The following is a 24,385-nucleotide window of genomic DNA, read 5'->3' as shown; positions in this document are numbered from 1 at the left end:
AAACAGCTTGCACCGACAACTAAAGGAAAACCTATTACTAAAACTATAGGAATTATGGTAATTTGACAAAATGTTGAAGTATCCCTTTAATGCCTCAGAGTATCAAGACATTTTGGACAATGTTAAGCTTCCAAATTTGTGCCAACAATTTCAGAAAGATACGTTTCTATTCAAACATGACTGTACCCCAGTGTACAAAGAAGGACTATAAAGACATTGATGAAAATGGTCTGAAAGAATGCACATAGCCCTGACCTTAACCCCATAGAGCACCTTTAGAATGAGCTGGAACGAGATTGCAAGCCAGACCTTCTCGTCCAACATCAGTACCTGACATCATTGATGCATTACAGAATTAATGCGTACAAATTCCTGCAGAAACTCTCCAAAATCTTGTGGAAAGCCTTTCAATAAGAATTTCTAAGAAAGGAAGGGCTTAGCTAGCAGTCCCTGCTACTGTTACTTCTTAATGTTGTCGCGTGCATTGCTCATAGGGGAGTAAAGTTTAGTCTCTTTAAATAATATATCACAACACTGTTGACCTGCTCTTTTTGTTTAGTGTCTTGAGATAATACCTGTTACGGATTTGGGCTTAACAAATAATTATTTATTTATTTATTGGTTGCTTGATTGATGCAGATGGTTGTCCATCAATTGGCCTGGTTCTTTATGTTTCTTTATTTTTTGCTATGGTTGTTTAGTGCTCTGCTCATTGATGGATCCATGTTGGATCCCTGCAAATAGCCCTTGAAAATATACAATTCTGACCTTTGAATTACTTTTGTTATGATTTGGTGCCATATAATAAGTAGTGCTGTTAACATTAACGTGTTAGCGCTTATGATCAATCTTGAAACCTTTACGTGTTAAAAAATAACACAATTTAATCACATGACTAAGTTTGACCACAACTTGCTCCCGTAGTCCTCCAGCGTGGATGTTTAGGTGCCTGGGGGTGAAGAGGTGAGAGGGTCAGACACAGCCAGCAGTGATGAGTAAGGAGACAGACCCAGGTCTGCTTAATGGTGATTTTCTTTTTAAAAAGCTGGTGAATGTTAGTGAAACCAAAACTGTGGGTACATGCTGCAGTGATGAACTGTTTTTACACCGAAGCGCAACGAGTTTGTTGCACTTTAGACTGTCCCACCTTCAGGTAAAGCACATCTTTGCTAATGTTAGCAAAGACGCTAACAACAACACAGGATCAAGCCATGGTCATACCACTCTGTTTAGCTGCTTCAGGACAGTTTTCTTCTTCAGCTGCTCAGATAAATGCTGAATAAATGCTGAGAACTTTGAGACAGTCGTGTTTGTCAACAATATTAATCCAGTGTAGAAATCCACAGTGGAATCAGTAACATTGAAGCTAATTAGCTAACTTGACAAGCTGAAGATGAAAAATATGATGCGTTGAGGTAATCTCAGTAAATTAAACAACTGTATTCTATATGTTATGGTGTGTTGAAATGTCACATAAAAATGAGGAAATTAAGTTTTTGATGACAAACTTTAATAAATACAGAGTGAGTGTGTGTTTATATCTGAGGGATATACAATAGATGTGACAGACTGAATCACAGCTTTTTAACTCAAGCACTACTCAGCTAAGACCACTTGGAGTTTAAATATTTGCCCTTATTTTGTCTTTCCACCAAACTATAGAAAATATTGATAGTGTTATTGATAAGGACTCAGATCAGCACTTTTAATGTGCTGTACATTGAATTAAAAGAATAAAAATAAAACACTTGACCTTTAAAAATCTAAAAAACAAAAAAAAATACTTAAACTGTTAAAAGAAATGCTGCGATTAATCATGATTAATCACAGCGTAGTGATGTGATTAACTTGATTCATTTTTTAATCCAGTAACAGCACTAATAAGAAATGATTAGTCCACTTTTTATTCTCAAAAAGGGAAGGTTATAGAAAAGCATCAGAGCTCATATGACTTACTGATTTATGAATTAAATCAATAGTGTTTTTGAATCACACAGGCAGATTTACAACCTCAGCACTGCAGTAGTACTAAAAATCGCTTAGTTTAAAGATGCTTTAAACAGCTAAACTTACTGATCTAGTAATTTTTCTGACAAGTGGATGTCTTTTCTGATCATTATCAGCAGTCTGTAAATGTGACACTGCATGACCTCTGTTTTTGTTGCTGATGTCGCTGTAAAAACCGTTGAAGCTGCAGCACAATCTTCTGGGTTTGACTCATATTCAAAGTGCTGATGGCCTCAGTCTTACAGATCTATTTCCTCTGTATAACGGACACATCAATAGTGCTCACGTACAGAGCGGGTGAACAGAAAGCGGAGATGAGTCATGTCAGTTAAGGTAAAAGTGTTGTGTGAAGAATCGAAATCTCCCAGAGATAAATCATTTCGGGAAATTCTGTCCTACATTCAGTGAAGTTTGCAGCGCTGCCAAATCAGTGCTTTCACCATTACAATCCCCTGTAAGAGATTTGATACTGAAAGAGAAATACAGCATAATTTCATTATTAGAAAACAAAAAGTCCTTGAAAAACAAACTTTATTGACCCACTTATACAGAATAAATAGTGCAAGAGAACAGATACAATGCAACAGGGTAGAATCCAAGCAACGACACAAAACATTTTCATATAATCAAAAATATATTTTTCATAGCTTGATGGTTACAAATCAAAAATAGGTTTTATTTATGAAAGCAGTGTCACATTAGTTTTTATTCAACAATCTCATAATATACATTTCATAGAAAAAAAGACACCAGTCAGAAATTGCACATGGTGATCGCCCCTCTTTGGAATGACTGATAGGTCTTTAATAAACTTAGCTATCGGTTCCTCTCATCTTCTCTGATGCTTTTAGAAAGCAGATATGACACAGTAGATAAAATAAAAGCTTGGCTCCACATTCAGCTTAAAGAAATCATAAGTATTTCCAATGGACACAGGCAGAGCTGCAAGCTTGACAGTGAATCTCCAGATATTTCTTTTCTGCTTTATTTTAAAATAAAGTCCATTTCACAGAAGAAACAAAAACCTGCACGTGCACTGATACTGGACAGCAACAGGTTATGATAAAGAGAGAAAATACAGCTGATGCTACATAATGTCTAGTTATCATAATGGATGGGATATGCAGCGTATACTCAGCAGAACTGTTTCCACAAAGACTGCACTGAGAAACCAGATTACTCACTTTCGCTTTACGTGACATGAAAGACACACATGCACATGCACACACGGTTCCATCTAAACATGTGTGGCTGCAAACACACCTACACGGTATGCATGATTCCGACTCCTACAAGCATGATATGAAAAGGTTTCAAAGGGCTCTACATGAGCCGTTATATGTGTCTGTTCTTCCTCTTCTTTTATAACTGTGTCTTCAGATTCTCTGCTCTTACCAGCTGTAAAGAAATGCTGTCTATCACCTACTGTCTGTTTGATTTGCCTGTAAAAAAACAACACAATTCATCCAAAATTTAAGTTTGCAATACTGCAAAGCTCTGATGTCTACGGAACCCCTAAGAGGACACAAAGTTGTACATTTTATTTAGTCAGTTTTCCCATAATGTGTGACCTTTTTTTTATCTCAACAGTGGGGTTTCTATCCCCCAGTTTTATGTGCATTTTCAGTTTGCATGATTTGCTCAAAAACTGGAAATGCGGCAAATTAATGAAAAAAAAAAAAACCTCAAAATATTTGGAAAAAAGTTGGAGAAGGTGGAAAAGCTGGTATATTGATGAAAGGGAAGTGGAACCTTTAACAGTGGAAACAGCAAAAAAAAAAAAAAAAAAGGGGGGGGGGTACCTGGGCTTTTAGTAGAATACATCCATGAGCATGTACGTCTAGAAAAAGTTGTTAAAAACTCAATTTCAGCAGCTAAAATCCTCCTTTGTTTTGTTTTTCTTTTCTCAAACTCCCAATGTGTAGGCTATGTCCAAAATGGCATACTTTAATACATGCTGTAACTAGGGGTGCACCGATCGATCAGCCAAAATCGGAATCAGCGCCGATTTCCTTAATTTTGGGGGATCGGTGATTGGCCGATACTTAGATAGGATTGGTGGATAAGATCAGTTTCATAAGTACCTCTACCTACTAAAATGTGAAAAATGAAACTCTAAAGGAACTGATATAATGTAGTAGTTTGGACAGCAATGCTCTAAACTTTTCATTTATATTTGAGAGAACTACTTCATGTGCAGTTAAAACAACAAGTTTGTATTTTTTAACAGGTATTGTTTAATGTTTTTCAATAAAATAAGATTGGAACATTGAAGGTGTATGCAGTCATAAAGAAAAATCAGTATCAGCCAAAATCGGAATTGGCAGGTCAGGCTTTTTAAAGATCCGTGATCGGCCAGAAAATTGCAATCGGTGCACCCCTAGCTGTAACATACAAACTGCATACTGAGCTAACAGTTGCTAAGTTGTTCCATCATACTTAAAAGCACGTCATTTTCACATCATGTGACTTTAATGTAGGCATGCCCAAACTGTTTCCACTGAGGGCTCAAACAGAAAAATATCAGGATGATGGGTCCATTTTGAAATATCTCACCTTGAAGACATTAAAGTTAGTAAAACACAATCTGATGTACTGTAGGTTTGGTAGCTTTGCTATTGGGTTTTTAAATGGCTGATAAATGACTGGCAAGGCAAATAGCCAATCACTTTAAGGATTTCATTGAGGCCAATCAGATTTCAGGGACCCTGGTTGGTCCAGGCTACCACTGTATAGACCTGTTTTAGAAATACATACTCATAAAGTGGCAAATAGCTTTGTTAGCGTTAGATAACGCTAACGTAGCTACACCAGCTATGTAGTTAACGCTACTATATAAGCCAGTGTAGCTATGTGAGCTTTAGCAAACATAGCTAAAACTAATGTAGCATTACGATAAGTATATTATGTTGTTTATGTAGGTAATGTTAGCTCCGTAGCTTTGTTTGTATAGATATCCATGGGCTTTTTGAACGTAGCTATACGTACCTAAGCTAGGTACATAGCTTACACAGCTAACAGAGCTACAGAAACTACATTTGCTACGTCAGAGTGTTTTGTAATCAGGTTTTGCAGGTCAGGTTTTTAACTTCGTAACAAAAGTTTAATGCAATTTTATTTTGAAAATTTATCTGCAAGAGAGGGCGTCTTAGAGCAGCCACACCTCTCTCATTTATTTGGCTGACATTACAAATAAACCTCGTTTTTCTAACCAAGTATCTCGTATTTTAGGAATTTTTGTCTTCCGTAGGACCACATACCATTACTTCTAGTGGAGAAAATGCCAGCTCGTAGTTAACACTATTATTTAAGCCAATGTAGCTATGTTAGCTTTAGCAATGTGAACCTGTGCAAACATAGCTAAAGCTAACATGTAGCTATATATATTATTTTGTTTATGTAGCAAATGTTAGCTCCATTTGTGTAGGTATCCATGAGCTTTTTTTAGCCTAGCTTAATCATGTTACTTTTGTATCTGCATATCTATGTAGCTTACACAGCTAAGAGAGCTACCAAAACTATATTTGCTATGTCAGAGTCTTTTCATGGAGGACTAGCTTTTTCCTTTTAGCAGACTATTTACTCAGCCTTACCAAACATTTTTTTAGTCAGGTTTTTAACTTTTAACATTTGGTATCCTAACCCTTGGCTTAACCCTTGGCAAAACAAACTAAAGTTTATGCAATTTTATTTTGAAAACTTAAGCATGTTTTTCCGTCCTAAGAGCTATGGTACAGCAGCCAGACTTCTCTCATTTATTTGGCTGACATTGCAAAAAAAAAAACCCTCATTTTTCTAACCAAGTATTTGATATCGCAGGAACCAAATACTGTTAAATCTAACTTGGATATTTCTGACATTATGGCTCGAAGTTCAATCCACTACGGAGAAAATGAATGGGGTTTTTACTTCTGCAACCATGCTGTTGCACATGAAGTGTTATGTTTGTTTTGTGCTTTTCCAACTCCAGAGATTGAAGGAAAACTGTGCAAATAAAAGATATGGACTTCTGTCCTCTATGGGCTTCCGTAGATTTAAGCATTAGAGAAGCACAGCTTCTATAATTTAAATTACACATTTCCAGGGTAGATATATCTGAGAGAGTAATTATAAAACTGTGTTTGTCCAAAATCACAGTCACCCATTTCAAACAAAAAGTTTAAAAGTACAAATATAAAGCAGGAGTTAAGCTTTCGCCATTTTACAAACTCCTCTAATGAGGCGGTTAAAATTTGCTGAGACAACTTAGTAAATCTTACCATTAGTATGTCTTCATATTTGAAGCTTGGCATGAGGGAAACACCAGAGAAATGACGGCTTTTAGTTCAATCCACAACAGTTAACTGGGACTTTTCTTGAACAGGTGAAGATCAGTTTTCATAGTTATACTTTGACTTTCCAATATTTTAAAAACCAAATGTTCTTATGATCAATTAATTGATTATTGAGGTATTTTGACCAACAGAACAGGCAAATGACCAACTTGTTACCTTCCACTGAGCTTTAACGCTAAGTCAATGATATCTAAAACTTTGATGAACTAAGCTTAGGGATGACTTTCAGACAGATATGCACTTCTGTTTTCCTATTCATAGTAAAACGTCCTTTCTAACAAATGTACCAACAGTCGAACAGTTTGCTAAATCAGTTTAAAGCTCTGGTTCTTTTAGAAAGTCTGAGTGTTTTGTTTAAAAGAAGCTATGACCAGTTAAAGTGTTTTTTCTACATTCTTTCTGACTATAAATTAGCACTACCTACCAAGCATTATGTTTGCTATATGGCACAAATACGTCACAATGTGCAACTTGAAGCTTTGGGCACTTAAATGTCTGAGGTAGCAAAAAATAATCTGTACATAGATTACACAATCTCATATCATATGGCTTTCCTACCGACGTTTCTCTTTTTGGTTCACATTGTTTTTAGGCGTCCATGTGCAAAGCAGCCCAGACACCCTCCTTTAATACTTTGGCACCAACAACCACACTCTGCTGTCAGAGGGTGAACAGTGCCGTCGTGTCCTGAAGAGGGCAGCCTCCGGCAGAGACAGAGAACTGTTTCTCCTTGTTTATTTTCCCCCACAAATCTCTCAGCTCACAGTGCTGCACCAACGCCAGCATCAGTGCTAATCTGCAGGGCGACAGATCAAGCTAATCTTTGACGTCCTTGATGACAGAAATCTGAGACACGGTTTTCTTGACCCGCAGAGCCGTGAGTCGAGCAGAAGGGTTAGCGTACCAGCACTCTCTCATCAGTTTGCCCATTACACGCAGAGCCTGGAGAAGCAATAAGGGGACAAGACTTTAGTAATACAGGCCTCAATGACACTTCTAAGGACAATCAACAAGAATGTAAGCTGAAATTAACTCAGAGGAAACTGATACATCTTGAATGAAAAGGAATAGAATTAAGAAAAGAAAAAAAAACAAAGGCGAAAATTGATTAAAATAGGTTAAAAGTGAAGAAAAGAAATAGCAAAATGGGCAATGAGTGGCTAAACAGTGGCAAAAAATGGCAGAAGGTGGCAAAAATGGGTTAATGTGACAAAATATGTCATAAATGTGCAAAAAGCAGCACCATTAGGTTACAAGGGGAAAAAAGGGCAACACGTTGCAAAAATGGGTCAAAAGTGGTGAGAAGAAGTGGCAAAAAAAGGTGACAAGTTGCTCAACAGTGACAAATATGGGTGAAAATTGACAGAAAATGGGTTAAAAGTGGCAAAGACTTAGCAAAAATGGTCAATGAGTTGCTAAACAGTGGCAAAAATTAGCAAAAAGGTGGTAGAATGAGTTACAAGTTGCTCAACTGTGGCAAAAATGGGTTAAAAGTGGCAAAGAAGTAGCAAAAATGGGCAAGGAGTTGCTAAACAGTGGCAAAAATGGGCAAAAAGATGGTAGAATGAGTTAATATGTCAAAAAGGTTACTTACATGGGCAAAAAGGGGCAAAAAAACTGTTGCAAAAGGCAAAAAGAAGTGGGAAAAATGTGTGACAAGTGGCTAGGCAGTGGCTAAAAAGTTGGCCAAAATATATCGAAACATTGTTTGAAAGTGGCAAAAATCGGCAAAAGCAACAAAACTGTGTTACAAGTGGCAAAATGGATTACAAGTTGCTCAGCTGTGGCAAAAATTGGTGAAAACTGGTTAAAAGTGGCAAACACATGGCAAAATTATGCAAAAACAACAAAAAATGGGTCAAAAGTGATGAAAAGAAAAAAGCTGCAAAAAATGGTTACAAATGGCAAAAAGAACTTTAAATAAAAATGCATGACAAGTGGCTAAAAAGTGGGTTAAAAATACCCAAACACTGGTTAAAAGTGGCAAAATAGGTGAAAAGTGGCCAAAAAAGGGCACTAAAGGAATCAAAACAACAATCGGTATCCTATCCTGCTGTCCACCTCACTACTCCTCTAACCTCATAAAGACATCATGATGGAGTCTACACGCCAAAGACATTTCACAATTCCAAACACTTCCAAACTTGTCAAATAAATCATTGTTAAACTCGTATAAGTTTCTCCTGATTGAAATAGGGAGAGCCAGCACAGCCTTGTCCTGTGAGTTTTGTTCATGTGCCAAAAAATATATATTTTTAGTGCTTAGATTCATGGCTTTAGTATTCTGAAAATCTACTTCCTGTTCATGGTGAACACAAAATCACCATAACTACATTTTTTGGTGTGACTCAAACTTAAGCTAACATGAACCCACTGTCAGCTGTAAAAAGGCTTTAACAAACAATGGCCACAATTTTTATTTTTCCTGTTGACATTACATTGGTGGGGAGTTTTTGAGAGACAGTGATTTTCACATTCCCGTGGATGTAATGATAAAATGTAATAGTTTTGTGCAAGATTGTCACACCTAGACTTACCTCAAAGCACATTAGTGTGCCTTGCATCACCATTCGAGAACCACTGATCTAACTGTAGTCATACAATGGTACTATTAAACTACAAATCAGACCAAATTCAAAGTGAATGGAGAATTGAGACTGACCATTAAGCTCAGAAGTGAGAGCTCTCTGTCCATCCCATCACATACTTGTTAAATAATAGTACTGATATATTATATTAAAGGACACGCTGCAGCAAAGTTATTACATAATGACTGGTTCTTTGGATTGTGGAGTCAGTAAGCTTTTACCCATGCAGGACTGTACTGACATGGGTGATTTAAATCCATAGTGATGGAGATCAATCTTAAAAGCTTCTTATTTGGACAGTAAAAGTAATAGTTTAGAGGACTCACTTTGTCATCAGACCTGTGCTGTGATAAAGAAGATTTATACTCCAAGCATGTGGCGTGTTGTGTTGTACCTGACTCTTCTGTGTTCTCATGGTGTGTATTTTTTCTGTCTCACCTCACAGCTCTGCCACTGGTTGGGGATGTTTGGTCTGAGCTTCTGCTCACACACCACCTTCCTCATGTCCTCGATGGTCGGATCAGAAGGCACCAGGTCGTAGTAAGGCAGCTGGAAATCTTCATGAAGTCCTGTACAGGTAAAAAAGATCTGTTTATCTTCTATCGTGGATAACAGCAACAGTAAATGTCTCATTAGTTTCATTATGTGTGCTAGCATTGATGATTATTTTTGAGTTACCCCGAACAGAACATCGACGGGCCAGTTCCCAGAACACCAAGCCGAGCGCGTAGATATCTACCCTCTTGAATGACTCAAAGCTGCTCGTATTGATCGTCTCATCCAGGATTTCAGGGGCCATGTACCTGCAGAGGACAAAACAATTAACACTTAATGGAGTACAAAAGCACATAACTTCTTAGAATATTAATCGGACAGATTTGTTTTTTAGTTGGAAGGAAGAGAAGCAAGCACATAAATACACTTAAATAAACATGTAGCATTTCCACACTAAATGTTGAAATTAATAATCAAAAAAAAAAAGACTTCTGTTTTAGTGCGTGTTTCATGACAGACTGGAAACATTAACTGCTGCCATGGAAATGCTGAATGTTAGAGACATTAAAGACGTTTACATAAGGACGCATGCACTGTTAATGCAAGCTGCCTTTCTGTTGCTGTATTTCATTCATGTGTTGTGCTGCTGATGTGATGGACCATAATTATTCTCTGCTCCTCTGGTCCTTTTAAAGTGCCAGCCACTTTCAGCAGCTCTTCTCATTACGTGAAATTTGTCCATAAAATGAAAATGGTGGTATAGCCCTTTAAAACCTGTAGTAGTGCTGGCGCTCCCGTTGCATATCTACCTCTAACCGCAGGTAGAATTGTAACCAGATGAGATAGAGCAATAATTCTTTTTACAGATAAAACCAGAGGAGTAACACTAGCATACATCACACAGTCAATGTGTCCCAGAGCAGAGGTTCTCAACTGGTCTACCAATACAGCCCACTACCACTTTATAATGTAAATTGCAACCTACATTTGGTGTTTTTTTTAGTTAATATAATAAAAACATGGCAGTATGGACTTTAGATGGAAAAAAAACATATGACTGAGCAAAGAGACAAGCCAAAACTTTATGGTGACATGCATTCAAACATTTCATTTTAGTCTGTTGTGCTTTATAATGTAAATGTTGGTACTTTTTTAAATCCTCAAAAAATTAATACATTATTAGAGAAAAAACAACTTTCTTGAAGATATTTCCATCCAAAATAACAGGATACTTAAAAGATCTTAACAAATCAACAAAAATTAACTTCATTTCCAGCAAAACAAAGTAAAATAAAACAGGGACACATGCCAGCCTAAGACTTCTACATATTTTGACTTTTTTTATTTCCAGGAACCAGTTCGCGACACACTGGAAACAGCCCTGCGACCCACTTTTGGGACCCGACCACCAATTAGGAACTACTGTCCCAGAGTAATGTTTCCTTCCAGAAACATCCTTGTAGCACCACATTATGTAATAATGCTGCATTATGTAATAACCATAACCATAGGACTTTATGTGGGCTCCAAGGTATGCCCTACCCAACTACCTTGCCCTAACTCTAACTGCTTAGTGACTTATGCCTAAACCTAAGCCCCCTTCAGGGCTCTGGACTAAACACCTAACCTTAACCCTTGGACTTAAGGTGGGCTCCACGGTATACCCTACTACCTTGCTCTAACCCTAATCGCTTAGTGGCTTACAAAATGCGGTGTTATTACATAATGTGGTGCTACAATCCTTCCTTCCTTTGCAGAAATGTAAAAAGCACAAACATCAAAAACAATATACTATAATATAATCCGGACCGTGCCTTTCGCAGCACTTCCCACTTTAGGTGTACATGATGGCGTTTGTCTGCACGAACCTACTGCATTGTTTTCTTGCACGCCACAAATCGCACTTGTTATTGTTTCAACATGGTCTTCTGCAAACATGTATACTCAAAAGTATCTGGCACTACTGTAAATTTGTTTTTCTATAAACATGCTGTGTTTTCGTAACCTTGCAAAGCAGATGGATACGCCTGTTTCCGTGTTTCTTACTGGCAAATCCATCTTGCAAACCTCCCATCTGAACCGTTTGGGCCCGGTTAGAAAGTGATAGGACCAATCAGCGCCAAGGGGCAATACTTTCAGGTGCCGTGGAGTCATGACGTACGCAAGCAGCAACAAGAGGCCGGTGCAATTATGGCAGAAGAGATTAGCGTGGATGCTGCTAAAGCGCCAGTTTTATCAGAACTTGACATTTCTTTGTTAAAAGCAGAACAAAGAACAGCAGTGGTATGTTTTCTTTTCAAAAACGACAAAAGTTGAGTACTGACATGTCTACAGTCGCCATGGTTCGTGTTATGCTGCTCTCTATGGAGTTTATTCCTTCATAGAAAGGATTCTGATTCGCCCGTAAAGATGTGACAGACAGAATGTTTATCCAATCACCCTCCAAGTTTTAAGCCCTTTCCCAAATGCTGTATATCAAAGGTTTTCCAGATAGATGTGTGAAACAAATCCATCTGGCGTGTCAGGTTAGTCTTTTTGCAAATTGAGGAAGTGCAATTTTGCAACAGAGCCCCAAATAAAAAACAAGTAGTAAACAACAGAAGTGAGCTCAGCAGTGCACCCCTTCTTGTTATCTTTTGTTGTCATTTTTAGAGTTAGTGCTTCTTGGCAGCGTACAATATTTTTTATTTTATTTTTAGGTTAGTCCCATTAAGATCAGAGATCTCTTTATCTCAATTGAGACCTGGCCAAGAACGGCAGCCATCCACAGTATCAACAACCAATACACCTGAACACATACAGCACACACTCGTTGATAAATACAAGATAAAGTCATCAATTAAAACAGTAACATTTTAGAAAGTTTGGTTTCAAAAGTCTTCACTCGAGATTGAAAATCATTAAGAGTCACAAAAATGTGCAGTCTGAATTCACTCTCCAAGCAAAAAGTGCCAAAAACCAGAAAGCCTTTTTTCCCATTTCAGTTCAGACTTTAGGAACAACAAATTAAACAAAGTTAAAAAATTGCAGGTTGTGCAATCCATTGGTCAAGATTAAAAAAGAGGAAAGACAGTCTGGAGTTTTGCAGAGAATGGCTTTGTTAATGAAGACTAAGACGATGTGTACTTAAAGGAGTCCAGCATCCATTAGAATATACAGCGGTGAGTAAGACATCTACAGACTGTGATGAATCCCAGAGCTCACAGTCTAACATGACAGAGGTATTCATGTACAAAACATCTGTGATCTAAACCAAGCAAAGCCTTCAGCTTGTAGCAACATACTGAATATGCTCTCAAAAGACACATTTTCATCAAAAAAAACCCCTAGATATATAAAAGAAGATTCCAACTCAGTAGCTTGACTATTTTAGTAACAATTTTCTCCGTCAGTGTTCCTTTTGCTGCTCTTGAGGATATTATGAACATGAAATTAGTTTTATCTGTATTTCGGACAAGCTGTAGCTGAGAGTGCTGATCCTGGTCTGCATCAAAAGCATGCTGAAGAGCTTGTGCAGGCATAGGTGCACAGAAATACCTTGCTGTTCAATCAGCATCAATGTGAAAAGAATCATTTGGGATATTCTGTCCAAAGCAATTGATATTATTGGAGAATAAGAAAGGTCCAAAGACCAAACCTTGAGGTAACCCTTTGTGAATTTGTAACTAGTCACTTTGGTTCACTTTTTAAAAAACAAATGAACAGCAGTCAGTGACAGGCTGCATGCATGTGATACGACTACAAGGACCCACCTTGGGCTTAAATAGTAGCAAAAATAATCTAATTGTGATTTTTTTCCCCCAGTATTAGGATTGCGATTTAATATTTGATTATTAGGTTCCTCATCTTGTGTATTTTTCAACAAATTCAGGCGATAAATCACTCTGTATTTAACATAGAATCAGACAAGAACACTCATCATACATTTTATCATAAAATGGAGCTACAGTTCTACTTGGAGGAGAAGGCTCTGTTGAGTTTAAAAGAAGCTCCCTGGGTTAGTCAAGCAGCATGCTTTGACTTTCCAGTAAGCGGTAGCTCGAAGTCCCCATATGGATAGATGCATTTATGACAATGTGTATTGAAAACAGTGAAATTATTTCCGAAGCAATTAATCCATAGTAACATGAATCTGAATATGAGGGTGCAACGAGATTTAAACTATAAAGGAGGCGGCTGGGGTGGAGGAGGTTAAACTTTACCAGCAGCAGGAGCGTGCTGCATCAGCATTAATGCAAGCAGGTTTTAGTGAGAAGTACGTCATATTTAAATATACTGCTGTGCTGAGAGAAAGAGGTATGATTGGCTGTGAGAGCTGGAAGGTGATAATAGTAATCAGCTGGATATCAGCTGATCCTGGCGGGGTATGATGGGGGTATGACTTCTGTGAACTAATGCTAAGTTTCATCGATATTAGAATAAACTAGGGCAGGAAAATAAAACATTTTATATAATTGGGATTATCATTTTATGTCACATGTTGTGATTAAGAAAAACATACATAGAATAAGAAAAGTAGGATTTTTATAATCCATTCAAAAAATGGACACTTGAATGTTTGCATAATGTGCATAAAATCTTTGCTACTGCAAAAAAATGAATGCATTAAACTGGTATTTTGTCACATTCCAAGTGTAAGAAATATTGCAGCTTCTGCGATTTGTAAATTGCAGCAGGCCATACTGTGATTGAATCTCATTTGCGAGTAATTGTCCAGCCTTAGAGCCGCCAAAGTCAAAGAATCAAAAGGTTAAAGGTTGCTCAATATAAATCTGCAGACCTGTGTAAATATATCAGTGAGTATCTTCCATGCATCAACTCAAATAACTTATTGATTAGATGACTTTAGGATTCATTACTTTTTCTCTCAACAGACCTCAAACTATATCAGTTGATCATATTTACCATGTGCACAACCAACATAATGTCAGCTCTGAGAATTATAATTTAGAAAATGTTCTGGTGGCCTTTAATGTGTATTAAACAGTGAAAATACATTTTTATATTAATTATAGGTTCTGCCACTGAAGCTCACTTCATTTTTATAGGGCCAGCAAAAGAGTTACAAAGTTGATTTTGGAGACATTTAAGCGCTGATTAATATGTTCACTTTACTAGTGCCTCAAATTCTCCAATTCTGTAGTATTAAAATGTCAAATATACTTAAACACTTATCTATTGAGCTTATTTTTCTCTGCTGTGTTTGTCTGTTGCTTTGAGTTCTCAGTGTTTCTGACCTCTTAGTTCCCACTCGGTGGTTTGACGGTATATCCACAGTATTTGTGCTTGAGTCGTGTTTCACAGCCAAACCCAAATCTGCAATGGCTGCCGTGCCGTTCTTCTTCACCAGGACGTTTTTGGACTTTAAGTCTCGGTGAGCAATTGCAGGCTTTCCTGCAATGAGAGAGACCACAAATAAAGTCTTAAACAAAAAGAAAAGGTTTATATCATAGCAAATTCTTCTGTCCTTTAGTGCTGGATGAAAAGAAGAAAAAACAACATCTCAACAAAACAAGAGACTCAGTAAACCATCTGGTCTACATGTTAAACTTTAGCTGCACCTGAAAAAGACAAAAAGACTACATTACTGTTAAACTGAATGTTTTAGGCAGGCTGATGTTACAGATGGAATTTAAACTTCAACTAAATTGAGTATTTGGTGGTTTTAAAGTGCCATAACATACAGACTAAATGTTAAATCCCCCTTCTTTACCCTGAGTGCCGATGATTTCCATGTGCAGGTGAGCCAGTCCACTGGCGATGGACATGGCGAGGACAATCATGCCTTCCACAGAGACAGTGTACCTGTTCAGGTAGTCATACAGAGAGCCATGCTCATGGTACTCTGACACCAACCACAGCTGGGTCCAGGAGCCGTTATCTGCAGCACAAAGGAAATAAAGCAGGAAATATTGTTAGATGTTTTTTTTTTTAGTGAGTTTTGTGAGCTTAAATTAGTGAACACCTTTGTTGTCTGCAGCGATGAAGCCCAGGATGTTCTCATGTCTGAGCATGATGGTCTGAAAGATCTCTGCTTCTCGAAACCATGACCTCTCGTCCCTGGTGGAGAAGATCTTCACTGCCACATCCTCTCCTCGCCATTTCCCCCGATACACCTCCCCGTACCGGCCTTTCCCGATGGACTCCTGCAGGACAATGGTCCGAGCTATAGTCCGCTGGACCAGCAGTGGGAGACCTGGGGGACACCAGTCAATGATTGTGATCAGATATTGGTATGTAACCATACGAGCTGTGTCGAAATTCCAGTTAAACTGACCTGATCCAGACCCTGAGGTGCTCATGTCGTAGATCAGATCTTTGAGACACCTGTCAGGTGACATCAGCATCTGGTCATCTAGAGGCTCCTCAGGGTCCTGCTTGTGGGCTCTGCTGTAGTAACAGCGATGACCCTGTACCACTAACACCCCAAGCAAGATCCCCAAAACCAACAGGCAGGAGGGCACGAGGATGATGACGAGGAGCTGCTCTGTGCTCCACCCAGGTTCTTCTGAAGGCCTCTCTGAAAATACACACAACATGAGAAGTTAGTCTATATTATTTTCACGTCAATATTTTTGCTCCTTTCAACAAAATCCTACAAAAAAAAAAGAGTAAAATGAGCAGGAACTTGCACAGACCCTTCAGTCTCAGTGATTTAGCTCCCTCTGGTGGTCTTAATCAAGTACTGAAATAAATGTAAAACTACTTTTTGTGGGCTGAAGGCACCTTCTCAAGCAGGCATTACATTATCAGTAGCACACAACTTCTGCAGGAATATGACCTTAAAGAAGTTCAGCAAAAAAACAAACCAAAGGTGTTTCAACACGCAAATTTAAAGGGATGGAAATGGAATTAATTAATTAAAGTCATGTCTGCCAAGAAGAGTATTTCTCAAGATTGCAAGACATTTTCATCACTTTTCATAAATGTCATTAATCCAAAGTAGAAAAAAAGAAAGGGAGAGAAAGAAAGAGAGATGTAGAGAGACCTAAACACCTTAATCATGATGGGTGCAGATGGAGATTAGGTTGGGCCACATGTACAGAAGCTGTGGCCCTCAGGCAGACAGCAGGAATGGGTCTGTCTTGTGGCTCCTTTCCTGCACGTCATTCTCCAATCTATGCCCTCAGTTTCCTCCTGTGTCCACTATCCTATCCGAATAAAAAGCTCAAATGTAAATCTTTAAGGTCAAATGGGGAATGTAAAGGTATTTACTTCCTAATTGAAAGCCATTATGTATGCAGCATGTGATAAAGCCTTATGTTAAACTGTAGGTTTGACCTGGCATTTCTGTCTCTGACCTCCCTTCTGTGTGTGGGCGGACACAGGACACCTGCCTGGAACAAAAATAGCCAGGATGGTGGGCGCAGTAATCTGACATTTATGTGTTCCTGACAGCGTTAAGCAAAATGAAAAGTATAAGAAACAATGTAAAAGTCCCTGATTTAGTCACACCAAATACTTGAAAGATACCTGCTTGATCTAATGGAGCTAGCCAGTCCTATACTAACTGACAACTCTTGAAAAACTAACAATACTGTAATAATACAGGCTAGGAAAACCTAAAATTTGTTTCATCTCAAGGGAATTAAATGTCCTCACCAGTGTTTCTCAATCATGCAACATCTGCAGATGGCCCAATAAGCCAGGCAATACACTATAAATGAAACCACAATGTCTTAACACATTTTTAGCCTTTAACCTACATACACTTCCTGCAATGAGTCCCATTGGAGCTCAGCAGATATGATGTAAAAAGTCTTCTCCTCTAAACCGACCCTCAGTGGTACTCAACCTCGCCCTACTCAGGAGTCGGATGAATAAAAAAAATATTTGTGCAAGAGCTACAGTAAACCCTTTGTCACATCCTTTCATAGCTTTGTTTTTGTGTTTCTGCTGTTTTTATAATGGGTCAGCAGCTCAGTAAAGTCACTCAGTTAAAGTAACCTGCCTTTTAACAGTGTTTATTTGATAGGCCCTTATCACACCAGAGGATCCAGGTGTATGGAGGTGTGTTGGTGTGGCAGCATATCACAACGATCATCATTAAGTACTAGCAGAGGACAGCATCAGCAGCAATCGGTAAAGTTATTCTGATTCCGATACCAGTATCATAAATACGTCTGATACTGCAAAAAATGCAGGTATTGGTATTGGTGAGTACACAAGTTTATGCACCGATACTATACCGTTTGGTTTAGCGTTGTATTTTACTTCGTTTAGCCATGCTAAATGTTAGCACTATCAACGGTAGGTCAATTCTACTTCGCTGCTGGAAAGCACAAGCTACCGTTTTTAGAGCAGAGAAGAAGAACCAAAGGACCAACAGCAGCGGCAAAGAATGGTGTCTGCGTGACAGTTTTTCTCGGAATGTGATCGTTAAAATGCCCTCCAGACCGGCGCTGTCATACACGACAGGAAGTGACACAGTTTATGAAAAGTGAAATAACTTTTGAACCATGAATCATTGCCTCTTACTTGTTTTTCCCAAGCAGCAACCTTTAGTCCTGAAAAATGAAGCCAATGCGGAAGTGCAAAAAATTGCTATACCGCGAATGTCCACTAGAGGCTGGCTGCAAGAACACCAGAAGTCCCATCTGGATAAGTTAAACAGCAGGTTTTGACACTAGAAATAAACTGGTTTACAGCCTGGTTCAAAACACCAAACGTGTCTCATTAGCTCGTGTCTTATTGTGCTCTCACTGTACGGGGGTGAATTTTTTTGTACCACGATCGTTTGGATTATATTTAGGATGAAAGCTGATTGGCACGTCTCATTTGATTGACTGATAGCTGGGCAGGCAGAGGCTTCGTTTCTGTCAACCAGAATGCTAGCTAGCAAGCAAGGAAGTTGCGCTTAGTGAGTGGGCTGTTAGGTTGATCCAAAGTTCGGTTGAGACCGCGATTTCAATATGGAAGCCTCCGCAGATTGGCTTCAAGAGCTGTTTGAGTCCACCTATTGTAAGCAGACGACTGCTTCACACAGGGTTTGTCCAATTCTTTCTACAGTCTATGGTTTTTCCTCTTGAAGCTAGCCGGTGTGCTTTCCCATTGATGCTATTGATGTCTTTTTAGCAAGCCTGGAGCTTGTGTGACTTTTGGGGACTTTAATGATTAAATCCACACTAGTAAACCCGATATTGAATGTCTTTTAATTTGTTTTAATCCAACTATGACCATTTATTAGCACTAGTTTCAATGCTAACCATCTATTGTTACCCTTTGTGAGTGTGTCAGCCAATAGCAGGCTGTTCCATAATCATGTGATGCTGCCTGAATAGAGCATAAAGGAGAGAGAGCCTGTGACGCAGCAAAACAACTTTAGGGTCACAGAGATGCTGAACATTATGATTCTATTTGTTGAGTCAAATATAGGTGTAAAATAATTTGCTAGTCTGCACAGTCAGTCCAGAAAGTCCACACTGGTATCAGATCAGTACTCGGTATCAGCCGATTCCCAACACCTTGGTATCGGTATAGGGAAGGAAAAAAATTGTATCGGAACATCTTTAGCAATCAGCTGCACAAAATTAAGAAGCTTCAGTTTCAGCATGAGATATCACGACTCAATCAGTGAACTTACTAGAAAGACGCACCATGGATTTCTCTCCTCTATTCAGCTCTAAAAACACCTTTTTAGATTAGCCTTCTCTTTACAATTGCTCTGCTTTTTAAATGTTCTTCTATTTGTTTTTACTTATGTTTTGATGTTTTAGATGTTCATATTTTATTTCATGATTGTTTTCTTTTGTGTATTGTTGAATATTTTTATTTCCTATCAGATTTCTTGTGAGGCACTTTGTAACTGAAGTTTTGAAAGTGCGATATAAATAAACGTATTATTCTCTTTTTTAGTCTCCCTCTTTCTTTCTTGCTTTGTCAGATGTCCATGCATTGGTAATAATAGGCTATATGATTTAAACACTGGTCTGGTGTCAGGGCCCACCAACTCCTTTATGATGAATTGTGCCCAAATTTCTGAAAAAGTTCAGTCATAATAAAAAATGGGGCAGTTTGGACTTTGAATGGGAAAAAAAGATGCAAGACAACAAAAAAGATGGAGACATTTTCTTCCAAATAAAAACACATTTTAGACTTTTTGCTGCATATTTTGCTCTGTGCAAACATCCAAGCAGCCCACTGAAAATGGCTTCCTCTATGTTGTTTGGCAGCTGTGGAAGAAGTTTGTCCGTCCCAGGTAACATCGATCTACTCTTTTAACAACTGATGAAAAATAGCAGATCAGTGCTGGCAACAATGCATGAATAACCTAAACTTTTTAGTCGATATCTAGTTGATAACTGTTTTTCTTTTTACATAACTGAAATACAATCACATTTTTTTTGCCAAAACATTCAGCAGGTTGCAGGGAATTAAGAGAAAAGCCATGAATTTTGCAATAGAAACCTCTGCCTCTATCTTGACCTATCTATTAACGGGTTTTTCAGCCTCTCTGGAAGTCAGGAACTTCCCTGAAGAGCATGAAGTCTGCATGTCTATATAAAACTCATTAATACCGCACTACATGAGCTCACATGCTAGTATTTAGCGCTGGGACACAGATTGATTCTGGTGTCCTCATTCACAGTAAACACCATCACAGCCTCAGGGTGCTGGCCTGACCTGCCTCAGCAGCAGACTGTTATCTTTACATATGTTATAAAAGGGATTACTATCTGTTTTTAGATGAACACACCAGTGGGAGAAAAAAAATACTTTTCCTACTTTTTTTCTGTTGCCCTGCTTCCCCTTCACATTTCTAAGCACCTGCTCAGACTTTCCTCAGTTCAATTTTCTCTTGCGCTGTTTTTTATTTGCAGGCTAGGGCAGTTAGTTATAGTGTTGCCATTACCTGGAGCTTTCATGTACAGAGTAAAAGAAGATTAAATTTTGATACATCTGAACACAGAACAGTTTTCCATTTTGCTTTGATCCATTTTAAATGAGCTTTGGCCTAGGGACGACAGTGGTGTTCACATATACAGTATCTTTTGTTTCCCCTGTCCCTACATTTTTAAAATGTGTTGCTGCCATCAAATTTAAAATGAGATAATATTTTTCATGAAATGGTAAAATGTCTCACTTTCAACCTCTGATATGTTGTTTATGATACAGAAAGTCGCTCTTCTGCCACCTTGCTTTGGCATGATTATGTGATAGTTACTGGGAAAGGGTTAGTTGTTGTAAACAGCTAATGAGTTGTTGTGTCCCAGCTAATGGTTTCACTAGTAGGCCTGCTAGTCATTAGCTGGGACTTAGCTGCAGTGGCGCTTTTGTCTGAACCAGACAAAGGGTCTAAATCCAAACAAGCACAGAGAGCAACGCTGAAAGCTTTCTGTGACAGAAAAAAATGTTCCCACTTAACTCCGGGTCTGTTTTGGCATGGCTTTCCGATCATGGCGGTGAGCTTGTCCTGTATTGTCTGCCGTTAGCTGTTAGCTTGGATGTCGCTGTAAGACCGCTGCAGTTTACTCTGACCTGGACCGCTGTTCTTGTTAAATCCAGAGCACAGAGCTGTACCAACAGCTTGTCTTGGGCAAAGAATATATTTAGTGATTTGAAACTCGTGCACAATCTTTGGTTTTTAATTTTTCCATCACGATCTCCTGTCCCCCTGTCACTCTTTCTCCTATTGTCCCTTTCTCTTTGACCGTTCGTGTGTCTTTTACGCGGTAGCATTGGCTGCTCTCCTCTCATCCTTGTCTGCTTCTATGCTGCATAAGAGTTCCACACACAAACGCAACGCTCACGCACACACCTACACTGAAACGCACGCTAACGTGTCGGTAGTGTAGACCTCTCGCTTCTGTCTGTTGAGGGAAAAAGTTTCAGAATACTGGAGGATAAACAGCTGAACTTTCTCCTCTTAAAGCTCCTCTCTGACCACGGAGGATCAGCGCGTCATAGCTGTGTGTGTGTGTGTGTGTGTGTGTGGGGGTGTGTGGGGGTGTGTGTGTGTGTGTCAGCCGCGTGAGCCATGGGTGTGCGCTATGTTAAAAAAATATTTGGCAAATATTCCCATAATACTATATGTTTATGGGGAACAAATAAATGTTAAAATCTCCGCATTTGCATTGTTAAGAGAATGCTATTTGAACGTTTAGCACGTCTTCAATTGCAAGGAATATGATAAATGTGCTGTTTATACACTTAAAACAAAAAACAGGCTTTCCAACAGTATAAAATTCATTACCAAGAAGCATTGTTACAACAAAGAAGTAACGTACCAAACACAAATTTCATTACTTTTTGTTAGATAATTAACAGATATAAAAAAAGGTAGGAACACTAAAGTAGAAATTCAGCTTAATTTTACTCATATAAAGACCCTTACACACCTGTCCAAGGAGAATTAGAAATGTTCATGAAACCTGGTGCAGTTTTTATTTCATTGTAGAATAAACCTTTCATTAACAGTTAGTGATTTGTTGTTAGTATAAAATTACTACCATGTACATTTAAGTAGCCACAATACATTTGGCTCAAAAAATAACAATAATGGCAAAATCACTCTGCCAGTAAGGCATTTCAACAGGCATCCCAGATAGCTGCAGTCGGCCGTATACTAGGTTTTTACCTAGTCTTGTTTGACTATAAACTAAATATCTTTGGACTTTTCTCAGAGTAAAACAAAACTACCTGAGGACTTCATCCTGGTGGTATGATATCATGTTTCCCTGTTTGCTGATAATACTAGAAACTGAGACTAAGGGTCAGCCAAAGAAGTGACGAATTCAAGGAAAATTCACTGACTAAATATTGGAATTCATTTGTGCAAGCACAAAAAAACAAAGCCAGAAGTCCCTCAGTATTGGGAAATAAAGCTGTTACAAAACAGAGATCTGATTTTTTGCAGACATAACTGCACTTATTTACATTTTCTTATGAACAATGGGGGAAACAGCCATGGGGAATGTGCAAAACAACATTTCTTTAAAAACAGTTTTGAGTAAATGACCCATTCCTGCTCAGCACATGACAGAATATAGCAAAGGTTGGAGTAGTTATCTGCTCAAAGTGACTAGAGGATCAGAAAAAAAAGCTCCAAAGGGAGAATATTGCGTGTTATGCTTTAATTTGAACTTAGACACAGTTCCAAAAAAGCCACTGGGTTTAGTCTATATTAAATTTAGCTGGCAATGATGCTGCACTGTAAAAAGATTATGCATCTTTATAAAGCTAAATTCCAGTCTATCTATTCCCACTGACCTATGAAGATTATCTTTTTCATTAATTTAAACACAATACATCAAATCAACTGAAAAGTATATGCAACGTTTAACATTAATATCTGTAAAATTAATCATATATTAAAAAAATAAGTGTTTTCCCAAAGCTTGATGTATCCACAGGTGACAGAAGTCCGCCCTCTTCTTTAAGGACAACATCCACCCAGCTGACCCGTGAGAGGCTTTGAACTCGCAGTCGGACTAAACGCCTGACAAAGTATTTATTTATAAATCAGGGGAGGGAGGGGGAGGATCGCTAACCGCCGTCCCACAGCTCCTGCCAGATTTGTTATGTCACAGGATCTAGGAGGATCAGCATCCACCTCGTCTAGCCAGGGCCAGAATGAGTGGGAAATCCCGCACTGATTGGGTTGTTGGTACTGTCGAATGAACACTGTAAATACTGAGCAATGTGACATTAACTGACTGTCTGACGGGCTTAATTCAAATTAATGTTTTTCATTTAGCTGTACATGTTGTTTATTTCTCATAGCATGTAGTATTTTTACTTTAAAGTAGACTATACTGATAGAAATTAGGTTGTAGATAAAGGCTGCTTGAGTATAGAAACGTCTTTTTCTACCTGGGTTTAGGTGCAGAGTCTCGTTGTTGCAGAAGTCAGTGAAGCAGCAGTTCCTCTTGGATACGTTTCTCGAGCTGTAGCAGAAGACCTGGCCCTTCATCTCAGAAGGTGACAAGCAGGATTTAACCGTCTTCTCCTCCCCGTCTATAAGCATCACAGAGTTCCAGCAGGCGCCGTCTGCCGTTGTCTCACAGGTGTGGTTGGCGCACAGTTGGCACACGCACTTCAGGCCTGAAACGTAACATAAATACATGTTTATTTTCTTCTGTTGATTCATTCATTTCTGTGAAAAGGGGAAAGGATGCAAGATGAACAAATGCTTGAATGTCACGGTGGTCAGTGTTGTTTAGCTCTGCAGCAGAAGGATGCTCCTGTTATGTAAGACGGCCTATGCTCTTAAATGGCTGGAGGTGGAGGGACCAGAGTAATACCTCTTAGTTTTAACACCCAGATAATCTTGTGTTCTACTTGGAGCTGCTGTCATGCTTTGTTTGATAAGACTGGGAGTGACTGATAAGTAAGCTTTCACCGCCTCCTCACTGAAGAGAAAAACAGAAATAAACAGTCACAATATAATATTAGTCTATTAAAATATCAATAATAAGCTCAGATTTACAATGCCAGCTGACATTTGAATGGTAATAAAGTGTCAGAAATGATCAAACGCATATGAAACCAATGACAGACTGACAAATGTCCTAACACACAACATCATTTTCTTTTGTATTGTATCATATCACGCTACATCCTATGATATTGTGCTACACTCTTTTATCATTTTATCAAGGCACTGATCATCGACTGGCAGCCCGAGAGCCATATCAGGCCCCCCAAAGCTTCCTATCCAGCCCCAGAAGATCATTAAATTCAGAAAAGGAGGAAAAGAAGATATTGTGGTTTTAAAGGTGTTGTTTAGCTTTTAATGTCTGCAGCTGTTAAACCCACCCCCTACATTTAATATAACATTTAATATTGAAAAAGTTTTAGAATGACAAAACATTTGATCTGATTTACAGAAATTCACTTGCCAGCTATTATTAGTAAATAATTTTAAAATATATTTTTAAAAAATTGGTCAAGACTGGTTGAAATGCTGCAAAAATAGCCAGATAAAGAGGTGAAAAGGGGTCAGACAGCAGAAAGATTGAT

At 38.5% G+C, this 24,385-nt stretch overlaps 1 protein-coding gene across 1 annotated transcript in view; it reads right to left on the bottom strand.

The window, feature by feature from the left end:
- Positions 1-2,521: 2,521 nt before the first annotated feature.
- Positions 2,522-24,385, bottom strand: part of LOC121522637 (activin receptor type-1C) — a 34,322-nt gene continuing 12,458 nt past the window's right edge. Inside the window, exons 2-9 of the mRNA XM_041807188.1 lie at positions 23,237-23,467; positions 15,702-15,944; positions 15,390-15,620; positions 15,138-15,305; positions 14,662-14,818; positions 9,608-9,732; positions 9,368-9,498; positions 2,522-7,283 (exon numbers count right to left, since the gene is read on the bottom strand). Coding sequence (XP_041663122.1) covers positions 7,158-7,283; positions 9,368-9,498; positions 9,608-9,732; positions 14,662-14,818; positions 15,138-15,305; positions 15,390-15,620; positions 15,702-15,944; positions 23,237-23,467 — 1,412 coding nt within the window. The 3' untranslated portion in view covers positions 2,522-7,157. The remainder of the gene's footprint in view (positions 7,284-9,367; positions 9,499-9,607; positions 9,733-14,661; positions 14,819-15,137; positions 15,306-15,389; positions 15,621-15,701; positions 15,945-23,236; positions 23,468-24,385) is intronic.

Source organism: Cheilinus undulatus, linkage group 15, assembly GCF_018320785.1.
Source record: "Cheilinus undulatus linkage group 15, ASM1832078v1, whole genome shotgun sequence".
NCBI lineage: Eukaryota > Metazoa > Chordata > Actinopteri > Labriformes > Labridae > Cheilinus > Cheilinus undulatus.
This window is presented reverse-complemented; position numbering and strand designations above follow the sequence as displayed.